The 18,005-nt window shown below is 46.7% G+C and overlaps 1 protein-coding gene across 2 annotated transcripts; it reads left to right on the forward strand.

The window, feature by feature from the left end:
- The first annotated feature begins 40 nt into the window (after nucleotides 1-40).
- qdpra (quinoid dihydropteridine reductase a) lies at nucleotides 41-9,282 on the forward strand. 2 transcript variants are annotated; one of them, XM_056600739.1, is made up of 9 exons: nucleotides 41-141; nucleotides 1,381-1,465; nucleotides 2,149-2,241; nucleotides 2,420-2,516; nucleotides 2,784-2,924; nucleotides 6,741-6,849; nucleotides 7,655-7,738; nucleotides 8,350-8,464; nucleotides 9,044-9,282. In XM_056600739.1, the coding sequence occupies exons 2-8, from the start codon at nucleotides 1,382-1,384 to the stop codon at nucleotides 8,450-8,452; spliced, it is 711 nt and encodes a 236-aa protein (XP_056456714.1). In that variant the 5' UTR covers nucleotides 41-141; nucleotide 1,381; the 3' UTR covers nucleotides 8,453-8,464; nucleotides 9,044-9,282. The 2 variants fall into 2 exon arrangements, with proteins under 2 accessions (XP_056456714.1, XP_056456713.1); XM_056600738.1 differs by having other exon boundaries at nucleotides 47-141; nucleotides 1,272-1,465; nucleotides 9,044-9,281.
- Nucleotides 9,283-18,005: the final 8,723 nt, after the last annotated feature.

Here is an 18,005-nt window from a genome sequence, read left to right on the forward strand (position 1 = left end):
GGGGTCCTTCTCTGTTTGTAAACATTGTCGCAAGCAGTGTTGCCAGGTTGGGCCAGTTTTCACGCACTATCTGGCAACCCTGGTCGCAAGTCGCGTTATTCTAGTTTGTTCCACCGCATGGAGACAGTGCGTTCAGACAAAGTGAGTCGTTGTTATTAACATTTACACAGCAGTTCCGACTAAGTAATTTGATTGGGAGGCATTCAATGAGTGCTGTTATAAAGTATAACACCACTGGCACTTTTAACTATGCATATATCACTCCGCTTTACAGGTGTTCTAATAACCATTAATGTTATTATTCTATTTTTGTTGGCGGAGCCAAATAAATCTTTAAATAAACAAACAGATCATAATCTGTTGTTGCTCTTTACTGTTAAATAATAAATGGTGCTTGTAGAACTGTTGTGTAAAAGCAATATCACTCTCGAGGTCGTGCTGTTGTAGTGTAAATCAGCACGACTGTGATTATCTTCGGCACTCGGCCTGCTGCATCGCACCTACGACCGAAACACAGCCGTGCTGATATTCAGTACAACAGCACGACCTCGAGTATGATATTGCTTAATTATGTAATTTCAGAACAGTGGAGTTGATGTATAAGAACAGTACATTTATGATTAAGAACAGTACATTTATGTATAAGAACAGTATATAGAACAGTGCAGTTCATGGATAAGAACAGTATATATATAGAACATTACATTTACGTATAATATCAGTACATTTTTAATTAAGAACAGTACATTTATGATTAAGGACAGTACATTAACGTATAAGAACAGTACAGAGCAGTGCAGTTGGGGTGTGTGTGTGTGTGTGTGTGTGCGTGTGCGTGCGTGCGTGCGTGCGTGTGCGTGCGCATATAGGCTAAGTCTCTAACATTCATATCAGGACCGAGAGACTGGTCTGAGGAGGCCTCCTCAATAACCAGATAACATCACCGCTATCATGTAGAGGTAATGAGTTCAATGTTGGACCGCCTCCTCATACTGAGCTGTGATTGGGTTGAATACAAAACCTGTTGCTCCTCCCAACCAGGCAGCGCCTCTCATTCTCTCTCTCCCCCCCTCATCCCTCTCTCTCCCTTCTCCTCCCTCTCGCTCTCTTCCCCCCTCTTCCTCCACAACTCCTCCCTCTCTCTCTCCCCCACTCCCTTTATCTCTCTCCACTCCTCCCTCTCTCTCTCCCCCTCCTCCCTCTCTCTCTGTCCACCACTCCTCCCTCTCACTCTCTCCCCACTCCTCCCTCTTTCCCTCCCTGTTCTATAGTCCTCACTCTGGTCCTCCTGACCTCACTCTCTCCGCCTCACTCTCTCCGCCTCACTCGCTCTTCTCACTCACTCTCCGCCTCGTTCTCTGTCCTCCCCCTCTCACCCAGCATGGCTTCTCACCGGGTCCTGGTCTATGGAGGTAAAGGAGCTCTGGGCTCCCAGCTGGTGCAGCATTTTAAATCCAAAGGATGGGTGAGTCCTGTTTCATGTGCCTCAAGACGAATTAGAGGACTGTAGGGTACCATGGTCTGTTACCATCAGGATCATCTGTTGATAGTGAGCAGCTTGTCTCTCTCCTGTCTCTCTCACACCCCGCTGTCTCTCTCACAACCCGCTGCCTCTATCCTGTCTCTCTCACACCCTGCTGTCTCTCTCCTGTCTCTCTCACACCCTGCTGACTCTCCTCCTGTCTCTCTCCTGACTTTCCTCCTGTCTCTCACAACCTGCTGTCTCTCTCCTGTATCTCTCACAACCCGCTGTCTCTATCCTGTCTGTCCCACAACCTGCTTTCTCTCTCCTGTCTCTCTCCTGTCTCTCTCACACCCCGATGTCTCTATCTTGTCTCTCTCACACCCTGCTGTCTCTTTCCTGTCTCTCTCACACCCTGCTGTCTCTCTCACACCCTGCTGACTCTCCTCCTGTCTCTCGCCTGACTCTCCTCCTGTCTCTCTCCTGTCTCTCCTGTCTCTCTCACATCCCGCTGTCTTTATCCTGTCTCTCTCACACCCTGCTGACTCTCCTGTCTCTCCTCCTGTCTCTCTCCTGTCTCTTTCCTGTCACTCTTCCTGTCTCTCTTCTGTCTCTCCTCCTGTCTCTCCTGTCTTTCTCCTGTCTCTCTCCTGTCTCTCCTCCTGTCTCTCCCTCTGTCCCCCCAGTGGGTGGGCAGCATCGACATGGCCCCTAACGAGGAGGCCAGTGACAACGTGCTGGTGAAGAGGTCTGAGTGCTTCATGGAGCAGGCTGACCAGGTGAGAGGGCTGCCCTCGTAGCAACACACTGATCATTATGGGATGTAAAGATAGCAGGGCTGATGTGGATGTGTGTCAGGGATGCAGACGGGGGATGAGAGATGCCTGTTGGAGTGTACCCCGCCTTCGTTCAATCAAAGCACCGTCTCATAGCCCCCCCCCCCCCCCACACTCTTAGGTCACCGCCGACGTGGCCCAGTTGCTAGGGCAACAGAAGGTGGATGCCATTTTGTGCGTGGCGGGCGGCTGGGCAGGGGGAAAGTGCAGCTCCAAAGGTCAGAGGTCAAGCTCTTTGTTTGCAGTAAAGTAAATCATCTTCTGATTGTATGATGTCGGTGTAATAAAGTAATTGATATCATATAATCATTGTGTGTGTGTGTGTGTGTGTGTGTGTGTGTGTGTGTGTGTGTGTGTGTGTGTGTGTGTGTGTGTGTGTGTGTGTGTGTGTGTGTGTGTGTGTGTGTGTGTGTGTGCCTGCATGCGTGTGTGTGTGTGCCTGTGTGTGTGCATGTGCTTTCGTGTGTGTGTGTGTGTGGTTCCAGACCTGGTGAAGAACTCGGACCTGATGTGGAAGCAGAGTGTCTGGACCTCCACCATCTCCAGCCAGCTGGCCGCGCTGCACCTGAAGACCGGGGGCCTGCTGGCCCTGACGGGGGCCAAGGCCTGCCTGACCGGGACCCCAGGTAGGACCGGAGGGGGGGGGAGCATGACTCAGCAGAATGACTCAGCAGAAGGAGAGCCAGATGTTAGCTGTTAGCTCTAATATCACAGCATCAATATTGGCAGGAGAGCCACGTTGACTCAACCCCCAGGAGATACCACATGCTGTTTGACGGTCTATTATTATATCAGTGGGAAGGCTAGCTAGTAGATAGCTAACAGTACCCTAAAACAGGGAAGGCTTATGGCAAGCAGGTAGCTAACATGGCCTTACACAGGGAAAGCTAGCTAGCAGGTAGCTAACAGAACCCTCACACAGGGAAAGCTACCTAGCAGGTAGCTAACAGTACCCTCACACAGGGAAAGCTAGCTAGCAGGTAGCTAACAGTACCCTCACACAGGGAAAGCTACCTAGCAGGTAGCTAACAGTACCCTCACACAGGGAAGGCTTGCTAGCAGGTCGCTAACAGTACCCTCACACAGGAAAGGCTAGCTAAGGCCACAGAGGAAGTTGGAGAATAACATGAAGACCAGCTTGGCTGTTTGCTCTTTGACGCCACGTGAGAGGCTGTCAACAACGGGACATTATGTGACCTGACAGGTAGTCAGAGGCTGTCAGCTCCGCGTTGGAGATGTGTCGGTCTGCTAAATGACAGACTCAGCATCGGGAGCTTGGGGGGTCTGGGTATGACCCCCCAGCACTGGGAGGGAGGAGGTTGTGGATTACAGAGGAGGGCTCAGACAGCATCACATGCGGACCACCTGATTCCACACATTCTAGACGACTTAAGGTCTCAGGTCAGACTGGAGGCAGCATGGGAATACCCTACGACCTGCGACCCCCACCTCGTCCTCAGGCACAAACCCGAGGTCTGTCATCAGGGGGCTTTTTAGGTTTGTTTTCAAATTCCTCCTTTAGAGAGGAGGGGAGAGAGGAAAGGAGGAGGTGAGTGGACCCCTCTGGTACCAAGAGGATTGAGCTTTAGGAGGCTGAACGGGATCCATGTAGGAAGACTACGGTACACTGGAGAACTCTGTGGTCCATGTTGTCAATGTGTTCCTGTCTTCACTGCAGGGCCCAGTGGTCTCATGAGAGGCTATAGGCCGGTCTGTGGAGGCAGGCGGCTGTCTGAAGTCAACTGAGCTAATTTTTTATCCTGTAACTGTTCCCTGGAGGTCAGTCTTATTACTGTAGTGCTGTTCCCTAGACAACCACAGTGTTATTACTGTAGTGCTTTTCCCTAGACAACCACAGTGTTATTACTGTAGTACTGTTCCCTAGACAACCACAGTGTTATTACTGTAGTGCTGTTCCCTAGACAACCACAGTGTTATTACTGTAGTGCTGTTCCCTAGACAACCACAGTGTTATTACTGTAGTGCTGTTCCCTAGACAACCACAGTGTTATTACTGTAGTGCTGTTCCCTAGAGGCCAAAGAGTTATTACTGTGATGCTGTTCCCTAGAGACCACAGTGTTATAACTGGGGTGCTGTTCCCTAGACAACCACAGTGTTATTACTGTAGTGCTGTTCCCTAGAGACCACATGGTAATTACTGTAGTGCTGTTCCCTAGACAACCACAGTGTTATTACTATAGTGCTGTTCCCTAGAGGCCACAGTGTTATAACTGTAGTGATGTTCCCTAGACCACCACAGTGTTATTACTGTAGTGCTGTTCCCTAGACAACCACAGTGTTATTACTATAGTGCTGTTCCCTAGAGGCCACAGTGTTATTACTATAGTGCTGTTCCCTAGACAACCACAGTGTTATTACTATAGTGCTGTTCCCTAGACAACCACACTGTTATTATTATAGTGCTATTCCCTAAAGACCACAGTGTTATTACTATAGGGCAGATCCCTAGACAACCACAGTGGTATTACTATAGTGCAGTTCCCTAGACAACCACAGTGTTATTACTATAGTGCTGTTCCGTAGACAACCACAGTGTTACTGTACTACTGCAGTGCTGTTCCCTAGAGGTCCCAGTGCTGTTCCAGCAGGTTTTGCACGATGGCTAAAGTCTTTGTCTGAATGGTTGTTACCTTTCATTATTTCATCATGTTTGACTCGATTTAAACAAAAACAAGGTAACAATAGATTTGTGCAAAACAACACTCCCCTCCTCCCATTGGTCCGTTCCCCGGTGGGTGCGCTGGGTGCGCTGCGTGCGGCGGTGTGTGATTGGACGAGGGCCGAGCGGGCGATGTCTGTGAGGATAAGCTGATCCAGATGGTTATGCTGCTGCAGCATTCCTCAACACAACAGTGTGCCTCCAAACCAGTTCAGTCAGCAGGGAGAGGAGCCCCAGTTTAACACTGGTCCACCAGTTAACAGGCCGCTGGTTCACCAGTTAACAGGCCGCTGGTTCACCAGTTAACAGGCCGCTGGTCTACCAGTTAACAGTCCACTGGTCCACCAGTTAACAGGCCACTGGTCCACCAGTTAACAGGCCACTGGTCCACCAGTTAACAGGCCACTGGTCCACCAGTTAACAGGCCACTGGTTCACAGCTCTATAATAAAAGGATCACATTTAGCTGATGCTACCTTCTTTAGTGGTCGTTCTCTGATCTCGGTCTAGGTCTGGTTCTATGATAGTCTCTGGTCCCAGGTCAGTGGTCTTCAGTGGGTCTGGTCCCAGGTCGGTGGTCTTCAGTGGGTCTGGTCCCAGGTCAGTGGTCTTCAGTGGGTCTGGTCCCAGGTCAGTGGTCTTCAGTGGGTCTGGTCCCAGGTCAGTGGTCTTCAGTGGGTCTGGTTCCAGGTCAGTGGTCTTCAGTGGGTCTGGTCCCAGGTCAGTGGTCTTCAGTGGGTCTGGTCCCAGGTCAGTGGTCTTCAGTGGATCTGGTCCCAGGTCAGTGGTCTTCAGTGGGTCTGGTCCCAGGTCAGTGGTCTTCAGTGGGTCTGGTCCCAGGTCAGTGGTCTTCAGTGGGTCTGGTCCCAGGTCGGTGGTCTTCAGTGGGTCTGGTCCCAGGTCAGTGGTCTTCAGTGGTTCTGGTCCCAGGTCAGTGGTCTTCAGTGGGTCTGGTCCCAGGTCAGTGGTCTTCAGTGGGTCTGGTCCCAGGTCAGTGGTCTCGTGGGTATCAGCAGGTCTCTGAGGTGAGGTCTAAGACATTGTTAGAGTGTCTTTACGTCTCCAGACGGATCCTGAGTCAGTCTGAGAACAACTATTGATTACCAATACAATCAGCCTCTCATCACCACGGTTATATTATGGTCTGCATCTCTAGGTGTGGCATATTATGGTCTTTATCTCTAGGTGTGTTGTATTATGGTCTGTATCTCTAGGTGTATATTATGGTCTTTAGCTCTTGGTGTGTTGTATTATGGTCTGTATCTCTAGGTGTATATTATGGTCTGTATCTCTAGATGTGTTGTATTATGGTCTGTATCTCTAGAAGTGATATTATGGTCAGTTGTTATATTATGGTGTGTATCTCTAGACATTATTTTATGTTTGGTTGTTCTATTATGGTCTGTTTCTCTAGACGTTCATATTATGGGCCGTTGTAGGGATGTGACATTAATCACATTTTAATCTTGATTTTGATATTTTGGTCGAACGATCTCCAAACTATTCTACTTTTTTTTTAAATATATATATATATATATATATATATATATATATATATATATTTGTTTTATTCAGAACAGCTCAATACATATTTGTACTTTATATTCGATTTGAATCTTTTTTTAAATATTTTTAAGGGGAAAGTTCTCAGTTACAAAAGGATTTTTGGAGAGGAATGCTGAATAAATGCATCATGTTTTCAAACAAATTTTTTCCATGAGCGAGCAGCCTTATTCCGTTGTTATATTATGGTCTGTTCCAGGTATGGTCGGTTATGGGATGGCGAAGGCTGCCGTCCATCAGTTGTGTCGGAGCCTTGGGGAGAAGAACAGCGGCCTGCCAGCGGACGCCATCGCCGTGGCAATCCTACCGTAAGTACTGTAACATAGGCCTACTGACCATCCTACCGTCAGTACTGTAGTATAGGCCCACTGACCATCCTACCGTAAGTACTGTAGTATAGGCCCACTGACCATCCTACCGTAAGTACTGTAATATAGGCCCACTGACCATCCTACCGTAAGTACTGTAGTATAGGCCCACTGACCATCCTACCGTAAGTACTGTAGTATAGGCCCACTGACCATCCTACCGTAAGTACTGTAACATAGGCCTACTGACCATCCTACCGTCAGTACTGTAGTATAGGCCCACTGACCATCCTACCGTAAGTACTGTAGTATAGGCCCACTGACCATCCTACCGTAAGTACTGTAATATAGGCCTACTGACCATCCTACCGTCAGTACTGTAGTATAGGCCCACTGACCATCCTACCGTAAGTACTGTAGTATAGGCCCACTGACCATCCTACCGTAAGTACTGTAATATAGGCCTACTGACCATCCTACCGTCAGTACTGTAGCATAGGCCTACTGACCATCCAACCGTAAGTACTGTAGTATAGGCCTCCATCCATGTGTCTGGAGGTGTTAAGATAAGATATACTTTATTCATCTCAGCAGAGAAATGTAGGTGTTCCAGCAGCCAGCATACATACAAACAACACAACACATGTATACATACATATCCCACCTATACAAAAACCATGAGCCCAGAATAGCTAGCCTAGGAAAAAAGGTATGCAAATATACAGGTGTGCAATAAACAGGTGCATTACTCCTATACTAATTAACTCCTCTGATGCTGATGCTGAATATTTCTTCCCTCTATCAGGGTAACCTTGGATACGCCGATGAACAGGAAGTTCATGCCGGATGCAGACTTCGGTACCTGGACACCGTTGGAGTATGTCTCTGAGTGAGTACCGGGTTCAGAACGTTAAGCATGTTGAGGTGTTAGCTGCTCTTCATTCGGCCATCGTGTGTCCGTTAGCCCGGATGCTGCGCGTGTTTTGGGAAACGCATGGTAATAAATGTTAAACATAGTGTACAGTTTATAAAAGACAAGTAGTAGTGTATAATAGTGTATAATATACTTGGTAGTATTGTATAATGGTGGGTAGTAGTGAATAATAGGGGTTAGTAGTGTATAATAGTGGGTAATAGTGTATAATTGGGGGGCAGTAGTGTATTATAGGGGGTAGAGGTTTAATAGGGGGTAGTAGAATGTGTACTAGCTGGTGGTTTAATCCATGGCAGATAAGAAGGGATTGTGTGTGTGTGTGTGTGTGTGTGTGTGTGTGTGTGTGTGTGTGTGTGTGTGTGTGTGTGTGTGTGTGTTATATATCCTAAATAACATTCATAAGATAATGATGATATTGGTGTTAGATATTTAATGAGGTCATGTTTAAAGCCTGTTAAGAGTCTATTCATTCAACCCGTTACATTTACGTAATCAATAATACTGTACTGTGATTGGTCTGTGTGGCTGGGAGACTGCTCATCTTTGATTGGCTGTTTTTTTTCCAGGATGTTCTTCGGCTGGGCGAGCGGCGTCGATCGCCCGGTGACTGGCAGCCTGGTCCAGCTGATCACCACTGGAGGGGCGACCGAGGCTGTGCCTGCACAGTAGAGAGAGAGACAGGTAGAGAGAGAAGGAGAGAAGGAGAGAGAGAGAGAGAGAGAGAGAGAGAGAGAGAGAGAGAGAGAGAGAGAGAGAGAGAGAGAGAGGGAGAGGGAGAGAGAGGGAGAGAGAGGGAGGGAGACCTCTAGTGGTCAGTGTGGATAACTGAGAGAGAGAGAGACCTCTAGTGGTCAGTGTGGATAACTGAAGCTAAACTTCAGGCTCTATCTTATGACAGTAGGAGGCGTCACACTGACCTTCTCCTAATACGGCACGATGCGCTTTCTACCGTTTTTTTGACTTTGCAAAAAAGTGAAATATTCTCAACATGTCACATTTAGCCCAGGCAGCCAATCAAATCAAGCAGCAGGCCTTAGTACTTCAGCCCAATCATCATCCAGACACAGCTCAGGATGGGATGGTGGTGTTCACCCATCTGCCAGCTCTCTGTGTGGCAGCCCTAGGTCATGGTATTACCCATCATGCAGCAGTGCTCCTCTATAAACACCTCTCTGTGTGGGCGGCCCTAGGTCGTGGTATTACCCATCATGCAGCAGTGCTCCTCTAACTGTCGTCAATCACCTGGTTTGTTGTTTCCAGATCTACGCGTCTTCAACCACCGCCAGGACCTCTGCTGGCCCCACCTGTGTGTATGTGTGTGTGTGTGTGTGTGTGTTACTGTGTGTGTGTGTGTGTGTGTTTGTTGTCGCATGTTTTTGTGAAATGAATTGTTTTCAAAAGTTGTTAAAAAATAATAAAGAAAAGAGTCTGTTATCATTCTGTAACCCTTCTCAATGCTTAACTTTAACTACCACAGCCTTAACTTAGGCCTTAAATAACCGCCTTAACTGTGTACCTAAACTAATCATCTCTAACCTTATACTAAGAATAGCATGGTGGTGATAAAACGGTCAAGTGGTGGTGAACATACCTAGAGTAATTCTCACCACGACCACCAGAGAGCGCACTTCTACAGCAGGAGAGAGAGAGAGAGAGGGGTAGAGAGATACAGAGAGAGAGAGAGAAAGAGACACAGACACAGAGCGGGAGAGACAGAGAGAGAGAAAGGGATAGACAAAGAGAGAAAGAGAGGGCCAGACAGAGTGAGACACAGAGATGGAGAGAATGAGAGACAGGGAGAGAGAGCGAGACACAGACAGAGAGAGAGAGACACAGAGAGAGAGGGACAGACAAAAAGAGAGAGGGACAGACCGAGAGAGCGACAGACTCGTCCCCCGGCTGTGGACTGATGGTCTCCTCCCGTCCATACGGCCGAGGTGCTCGGAGGCCACGCCCACACGGAGGGGGGGGGGGGGGTGCTGCGTGTTCTGTGCGTGTTCATGAGAGCGTTACACTGGATGCTAGTCTGTTGTGAGGGATTAGGGATGTAATCCAGTGCCATCCCTTATCACCATGACAACCAGGCTCTGGTAACCACAACGCTCTGTGATGCGTTTACCCAGAAGGCCACGCTGCACAGAGGTTGAACCTTGACCCTGCGACCCTCGTCTCTGGTAAACTCACTCTCAGCTACAATTTCCCTCAAGAACAGAACATGGCAAAGAATGAAGGTGTGTGTGTGTGTGTGTGTGTTAGGACGCCCATATGGTAACTATTGAGTGTTGAGGAGAAGTGGGCGTGTCTGGGGGCCACATGGTAATGTTTACCACCTGGCTGCCGTGGTAACCAGACCCAGTGGCCCGGAGCGTGAGAAGAATTCTCCTCCTCCACTCACCCACCACAGCACACCCCGGACACGCCCCCTAGCTTCCTGTCTGACCCCCAGCTTCCTGTCCTCCTCTCCTCCTCCTCCTCTCCTCTTCTCCTACTCTCCTCTCATCCTCCTCTTCTGTCCTGCTCCTCTTCTGTCCTGCTCTCCTTCACCTCTCCTCTCTCTCCTCCTCCTCCTCCTCTCTAGGAAAAATAAATCAAGGACATGACTGTAAGACCTTTAAGCATAGTGCTATTAGACTGAATTGGCTCCATCATAATGCACCGGACAATGATTACTTTAAAAGCATAGCAAAAACCCCAGACATTGTAATTGTAAATGTAAGACTCTGGAAACTGTGCTCCTTATTGAGGTGGGCTGTTACTTCGATTTGTATATGAACACCTGCTACTACTCTAAATTACTGAAATAACAGCCACTGGTGAGTCGTATATATGCCAACCAGGTTACCAATGTGAACTTATACCTTTAATCTTTGAAGCTTAAGTCATATCCACAAAATTTGGTTAGAAAACCGCAGTTGGGGGGGGGAGGGGCTACATAAGAAGGAAGCAAAATGTTGCTCTGTTTCAGCCAGCATAGGTAGTATGAAAATCTGGAGACAAAGATGTTTTTGTTTATCCATAAGTGTTCGGTGTAATATCTTATAAACGTATCATGTAGGTCTTGTAAAGCCATGTTAGCTTGATGAACCTGTTACATCATCAATATTTTTCCCCAAAATGTTTGGATCTTTTTCTCTTTCCTTGTAAATTTGGATCCAAATAAAAGCATTTGTGTGTGTGTGTGTGTGTGTGTGTGTGTGTGTGTGTGTGTGTGTGTGTGTGTGTGTGTGTGTGTGTGTGTGTGTGCGCTTGCGTGTGTGAGTAGCCAGTCTAATCACGGTCACAGATGATGACTGGTTGAGCAGAACAAGGGCTAGATCATCTCTATCTCCATCGGTGTCTCTCTGTTTTGTGTTTGTGTGTGTGTGTGTGTGTGTGTGTGTGTGTGTGTGTGTGTGTGTGTGTGTGTGTGTGTGTGTGTGTGTGTGTGTGTGTGTGTGTGTGTGTGTGTGTGTGTGTTTGTGTGTGTGTGTTGCTATAGTGCAGAGACTGTAATACACTATTAAGATTTGACAATATTTGACTTATTAACAACTAATGATCAACTATTCAACTACAATGGAAATACAGTATTTATGGTATACAGTATATATAGTTATGTTATATATCTAACTATAATTAACTTCTAAAGTTACTTGGTCCGCATGGTATTTGGCTATATTGATCTAAATGATCAGTAAAAGTAGCGGTGAGCTCATGAAATCATTCATTAAAAATTTGAAGATTTGGATATTTCAGGTTCGGTTTCAGGCTATGAGGACTTAAAAGAGGCCACGTCCTTCATTATTCATGCTAATTTATGCATCAAAATATCCAACTAATGAAATTTCTGAATGCATAAGTGTGTCTGAAAGCAGAGTAATGAGATATGCCAATAATAATAATATGTAAATGTGGTGAATTATTGAAGAGGCTGTGGATCTGATATTAGTTTCCATGTTTATTTCAGAAATACTCATAGCGACATATTCCATAACTAAAGCGAATCAAATACTGAGATCAATAATTCAACTGGACCGCGTGTGTGTGTGTGTTGGCTGTATGTTGTAGGTTGGTTGTATGTTGGTTGTTGGTTGTATGTTGGGCGTATGTTGGCTGTATGTTGGTTGTATGTTGGTTGTATATTGGCTGCTGGTTGTATGTTGGTTGTATGTTGGTTGTTGGTTGTATGTTGGTTGTATGTTGGCTGCTGGTTGTATGTTGGTTGTATGTTGGTTGTATGTTGGCTGTATGTTGGTGGTATGTTGATGGCATGTTTGTTGTATTTTGGTTGTATGTTGGTTGTACGTTGGCTGCTGGTGGTGGTTGTATTTTGGTTGTATGTTGGTTGTATGTTGGTTGTATGTTGGTTGTTGGTTGTATGTTTGTTGTGTGTTGATGGTATGTTGGTGGTATGTTGGTGGTATGTTGGTGGTTTGTTGGCTGTATGTTGGTAGTATGTTGGCTTATGTTGGTTGTATGTTGGCTTCTGGTTGTATGCTGGCTTTTGTTGGTTGTATGTTGGTTGTATGTTGGCTTCTGGTTGTATGGTGGGTGTATGCTGGCTGTATGTTGTATGTATGTTGTATGTTGTTGTATGTTGATGTAGGTTGGCGTTGTGATGGTGATCACATGACCATGTGGTCATGTGATCCGACCGGCCATGCGGACCACCGCCTCAAGATTAAGCAGAAATAACGAGGTCACCAAGTTACAGTTGCTATGGCAACGACACATCCAAGAACACAGGATGCCATTCCTCAAAAAACAGAGACGGAAGCAGTCTCTCTCTCTTTCTCTTTCTCTATTTCTCTGTCCCTCTCTGTTTCTCTCCCTCTCTCTCTCCCTCTCTCTCTCTCTCAGTTTCTCTCCCTCTCTCTCTCCCCCCTTCTCTCTCTCTCTCTCTCTCCCTTTCTCTTTCTCTCTCTCTATTTCTCTCAACCACCTTTTTCATCTCTCTCTATCTCCTTTGTCTCCATCTATCTTCTCACCTTACCCCCAACCTTTCTAAGTATTTCTCTAACTCTAAACATGAGCGAGAGAGAGAGACAGTGAGACAGTGAGAGAGAGAGAGAGAGAGAGAGAGAGAGAGAGAGAGAGAGAGAGAGAGAGAGAGAGAGAGAGAGAGAGAGAGAGAGAGAGAGAGAGAGAGAGAGAGAGAGAGAGACAGATAGGGAGAGAGAGCTGTTAAGGGGGTTAGCCAGGTCCAGAACAAGGTCCAGGGGTCCAGACCCATGAGGTCCAGGTCCAGGGGTCCAGGTCCAGGGGTCCAGACCCAGGGGGTCCAGATCTACAATTCAACCTTTACATTAATTCTGGGGCTTTGTTCATTTGCTCAGCACTCAAGTGTGTGTGTATGTTGTGTTTTAATGATGTGTGTCTCTGTTGTGGGTCTCTGTCTTGTGTTGGCTTTGTGTCTATGCTGTGTGCATATGTTGTGTATCTACTGTATATCTATCTATCTATATCTATGTACACCTATATCCCTCTATATCTATCTACATATATCTATATCTACCTATCTATCTATCTATCTATCTATCTATCTATCTATCTATCTATCTATCTATCTATCTATCTATCTATCTATCTATCTATCTATCTATCTATCTATCTATCTATCTATCTATCTATCTATCTATCTATCTATCTATCTATCTATCTATCTATCTATCTCTCTCCCTCTCTCTCTCCCTCTCTCTCTCTCTCTCTCTCTCTCTCTCTCTCTCTCTCTCTCTCTCTCTCTCTCTCTCTCTCTCTCTCTATCTATCTTGGGAGGTGGTTGTGGAGTGATGGGGGGGGTAAGGCAGGTGGAGGGGAGGAGGGGTGTAGGTGGGGGGAGAGTAGGAGGGGAGGAGGGGGAGAGGTGGAGGGGAGGAGGGGGAGAGTAGGAGGGGAGGAGGGGGAGAGGTGGAGGGGAGGAGGGGGAGAGGAGGAGGGGAGGAGGGGGAGAGGAGAAGTGGGAGGAGGGGGAGAGGAGGGGGAGAGGAGGGGGAGGGGGCTGCAACCAGCAACTGTTTTTTTTTTCTCCCAGCATTTCCACGGTGAGTTTGCGGGCGAGAATGAAATTCAGGGCGAGACTCATTTTAAATGAAGAAGCATCTTCACATTGTGCTGCATTATCTCATTGGTTACTATATTATTCATGAGCTCACATCATCCTTGTTAAAAATCAAATAAACTCTTAACATGCCGTCTAGAATCCGTCTCCCGCCTTCCAGCAGACCTGCACCTGGTCAGACCAGCGCAGTAATCTGGTTCCTGCAGGACCTACACCTGGTCGGACCAGCGCAGTAATCTGGTTCCTGCAGGACCTGCACCTGGTCGGACCAGCGCAGTAATCTGGTTCCTGCAGGACCTGCACCTGGTCGGACCAGCGCAGTAATCTGGTTCCTGCAGGACCTGCACCTGGTCGGACCAGCGAAGTAATCTGGTTCCTGCAGGACCTGCTCCCCCCCAGAGGAGGCGAGGGGCTGGACTTCAGAGAGAAGAGATGGGGTTTAATATTTTGATATAGTAGATATTGTGTTTTTTGCGATATACTCACAGACATAAATATTGTGGCACACAGAAATAGATTTTGGTGTACGTGGAGAAATACACTGACTGATAATTAGATGTTGCTGCTGATACACACACACACACGCACATGCGCACACACATGCAAAAACACACACACATGCACACACATACATGCACACACACACACACACACACACACACACACACACACACACACACACACACACACACACACACAAGACACATGGAGACAGAGACACTCTCCTTCACTGACTGACTAACTAACTCACTAACTCACTAACTAACTAGTTGGCCATCAGGTTGGTTTCCTGCTCTGGGCTCAGCAGCGTTCCAGCTGACCGTCTCCCTCTGACCGCTCGACCACCAAGCCTAACAGTCCACTCTCTCTCTCTCTCTCTCTCTCTCTCTCTCTCTCTCTCTCTCTCTCTCTCTCTCTCTCTCTCTCTCTCTCTCTCTCTCTCTCTCTCTCTCTCTCTCTCTCTCTCTCTCTCTCTCTCTCTCTCTCTCTCTCGCTCCCTCGCTCTCTCTCTCTCGCTCTCCCTCGCCCTCTCTCTCTCTCTTTCTCCCCCCCTCTCTCTCTCTCTCTGCCTGTCTCTCTCTTTCTCTCTCTCCCTCCCCCTCTCTCTCTCTCTCCCCCCCCCCCCCCCCTCTCTCTCTCTCTCTCTCTCTCTCTCTCTCTCTCTCTCTCTCTCTCTCTCTCTCTCTCTCTCTCTCTCTCTCTCTCTCTCTCTCTCTCTCACACTCTCCATTAGGGGGAGCTGTTGATTCAGGGTGAACTCAGTACAGAAATGTCTGTAATCCAAAGGCTAACTTATTAGCAGTTGACTCTGTGTACTCTTTATATGAAGCCGCCGAGCTAGCAGAAGCTAACTCCTTAGCATCGATGGAGCACTAAATTGTTTATATGAAGCCGCCAATCTAGCAGAGGCTAACTCATTAGCATCCATGGTATTCCGGGTGAGGCTGCTGAGCTAACTGAGGTTAACTCATGAGCAACCATGTAGCTCTGAGTGTGTTTATATGAATGCACTGGGCTATCATAATAAGCTTACTGTCAAGGATAGCTGAAGCTAACTAGCGGAGGAGGAGGAGGTGGAGGAATCGGTCACTTCTGTGTGTGTGTGTGTGTGTGTGTGTGTGTGTGTGTGTGTGTGTGTGTGTGTGTGTGTGTGTGTGTGTGTGTGTGTGTGTGTGTGTGTGTGTGTGTGTGTGCGCGCACTAGGCACTAGCCTAGTCTGCTAGAAACTAGCCCAGTCTGCTAGCTGCTAGTCCAATCTATTAGAGCAGGCTATAACCAAGGCTTTTAGCCCAGGCTATAAACTCAATCTGCTAACCCAAGCAGCTAGTTCAGGCAGCTAACCCAGACTTTAGGGCCAGGCTGCTACCTGCTAGCCCAAGCGGCTAATCCAGGCAACTATCCTGGCGGTAACACCAGCTAGCAGAGCTCTGTCTGCTTATTAACTGACCTGGTAGGGGAGGAGGGGAGGAGGAGGAGGGGAGGAGGGGAGTGGTGGGAGTTGTGGGGGTGTGGGGGTGACAGAGAGGTGGTGGTGGAATGGGGTGCTGGGAATTATGGCTTTGTGTGTACACCAGGGAAAGAGTGTGTGCTTGTCAGAGCTCCACAGCTGTGTGTGTGTGTGTGTGTGTGCACGCGTGTGTGCGCGTGCGTGTGTGCGTGCTGGTGAAGCACAGCCTTGTATGTGTTAGTGTGAGTATGATCAAGGTTGATGTGTGTGTGTGTGTGTGTGTGTGTGTGTGTGTGTGTGTGTGTGTGTGTGTGTGTGTGTGTGTGTGTGTGTGTGTGTGTGTGTGTGTGTGTGTGTGTGTGTGTGAGTGTGTGTCTGTATATGTGTGTGAAGCTCTGAGTGAGTGTGTGTGTGTGTGTGTGTGTGTGTGTGTGTGTGTGTGTGTGTGTGTGTGTGTGTGTGTGTGTGTGTGTGTGTGTGTGTGTGTGTGTGTGCGTGTGTGTGTGTGTGTGTGCGTGCGTGTCAGGGGTAGAGCTGGTTGAAATATTAACTCTTTGCTCACCAAGATTCTGCAGCAGAACCGCCACAGAATATAGAGAATATGGAACTGCTTCCCCTACCGCACCTCCGTATACACACACTGTGGTTATATATATTATATATATATATACATAGCACCATCTATGTATATATATATACATACATATATATATATATATATATACATATATATATGTATATATATATTTGTATATATATATATGTATGCATATATAGATATACACGTAGCACCCTGTATATGTATACCTATATATATATATTAATATATATATTTATATAGATGTTTATATAGATGACCATGTATGACCATAAAATCTATCAAATCAATTAAAACATTTATATCCTTTTCTGTTTTATTGGAAATTTACATTAAACAGCAATATTTAGTCTAATATGAACATGCATGACCATAAAATCTATCAAATCAATTAATACATTTATATTATTTGCAGGTTTATTGGAAATTAGAATCAAACAATAATATTTAGTGAAATTAGTATGTCGATGCTAATCATAAGAATTTGGCTCTTTAATATTAGATGAGGTCATCATACTACGCACTATGATGCTGCTCTGATTGTTTTCATTCTGATGCCCGTTGTGGCTTACAGCCGTACCACAATAAAAGCCCCGTCCACAATAAAAAAAAACTCCCGCAATAAAAGAAACATACCACAATAAAAGTCCCCCGAAAAGAAAGAATACCACAATAAATGTCCCCTAACACAATAAGAGCCCCCTGCCATAATATAAGTTTAATACCCCACTAATAGTCCCCTAACACAATAAAAGCCTCCTACAACAATAAAAGCCCCCTACAACAATAAAAGCCTCCTACCAAAATAAAAGCCACTATCAAGCCTCTTTTTTTCCTATCCTGATATTTCACAACAGATTCTCAAACACTGAAAGAATGTTTGACTCTATTTCAACTAAAGAAATATCGTTACGTACATTTCTTTGTGTTATTAATCTATTTACACCAATTTAAAGCAGACCACCATCCTTCTGCACAAATATTAGTTTGTAGTTTTGTGTGTCGCTCTATAATTGCTTGACACGACCGCAGGAGACGTAGAAGGAAGGACGTGATTGAAAAGTGCTTTTCAATTACAATTTATTTAACTTAAATTATTAAATAAAATGCAGCTCTTCAAAGTTTCACCATTTTTTCTTTCAATCGAGAGAGGGGAGGGAGGGAGAGAGAGAGGGATAGATACAGAGGGGGGAGGGAGAGAGAGAGAGAGAGGGAGAGAGATATACACAGAGGGGGGAGAGAGAGAGAGAGAGAGAGAGAGAGAGAGAGAGAGAGAGAGAGAGAGAGAGAGAGAGAGAGAGAGAGAGAGAGAGAGAGAGAGAGAGAGAGAGAGAGAGAGAGAGAGAGATACAGAGGGGGGAGGGAGAGAGAGAGATACAGAGTGGAGAGAGAGAGAGAGAGAGAGAGAGATATAGAGGGGGAGGGAGGGAGGGAGAAAGGGAGGGAGAGAGACAGAGGGGGAAGAGAGGGAGGGAGAGAGAGAGATAGATACAGAGTGGAGAGGGAGGGAGAGAGAGAGGAGAGACGGAGAGAGAGAGAGAGAGAGAGAGAGCGAGAGAGAGAGAGAGAGAGAGAGAGAGAGAGAGAGAGAGAGAGAGAGAGAGGGGGGAGGGAGAGAGGGAGAAAGAGAGAGAGACAG

This window comes from Gadus chalcogrammus, chromosome 10 (assembly GCF_026213295.1).
Source record: "Gadus chalcogrammus isolate NIFS_2021 chromosome 10, NIFS_Gcha_1.0, whole genome shotgun sequence".
Lineage (NCBI taxonomy): Eukaryota > Metazoa > Chordata > Actinopteri > Gadiformes > Gadidae > Gadus > Gadus chalcogrammus.

Excerpts from the sequence above, each read along its gene's own strand:
- qdpra (XM_056600739.1), top strand. The coding sequence starts at position 1,382 with ATGGCTTCTCACCGGGTCCTGGTCTATGGAGGTAAAGGAGCTCTGGGC. Across the intron at positions 2,517-2,783 it reads GGGAAAGTGCAGCTCCAAAG|ACCTGGTGAAGAACTCGGAC; the intron begins GTCAGAGGTCAA and ends GTGTGGTTCCAG. Across the intron at positions 7,739-8,349 it reads CCGTTGGAGTATGTCTCTGA|GATGTTCTTCGGCTGGGCGA; the intron begins GTGAGTACCGGG and ends TTTTTTTTCCAG.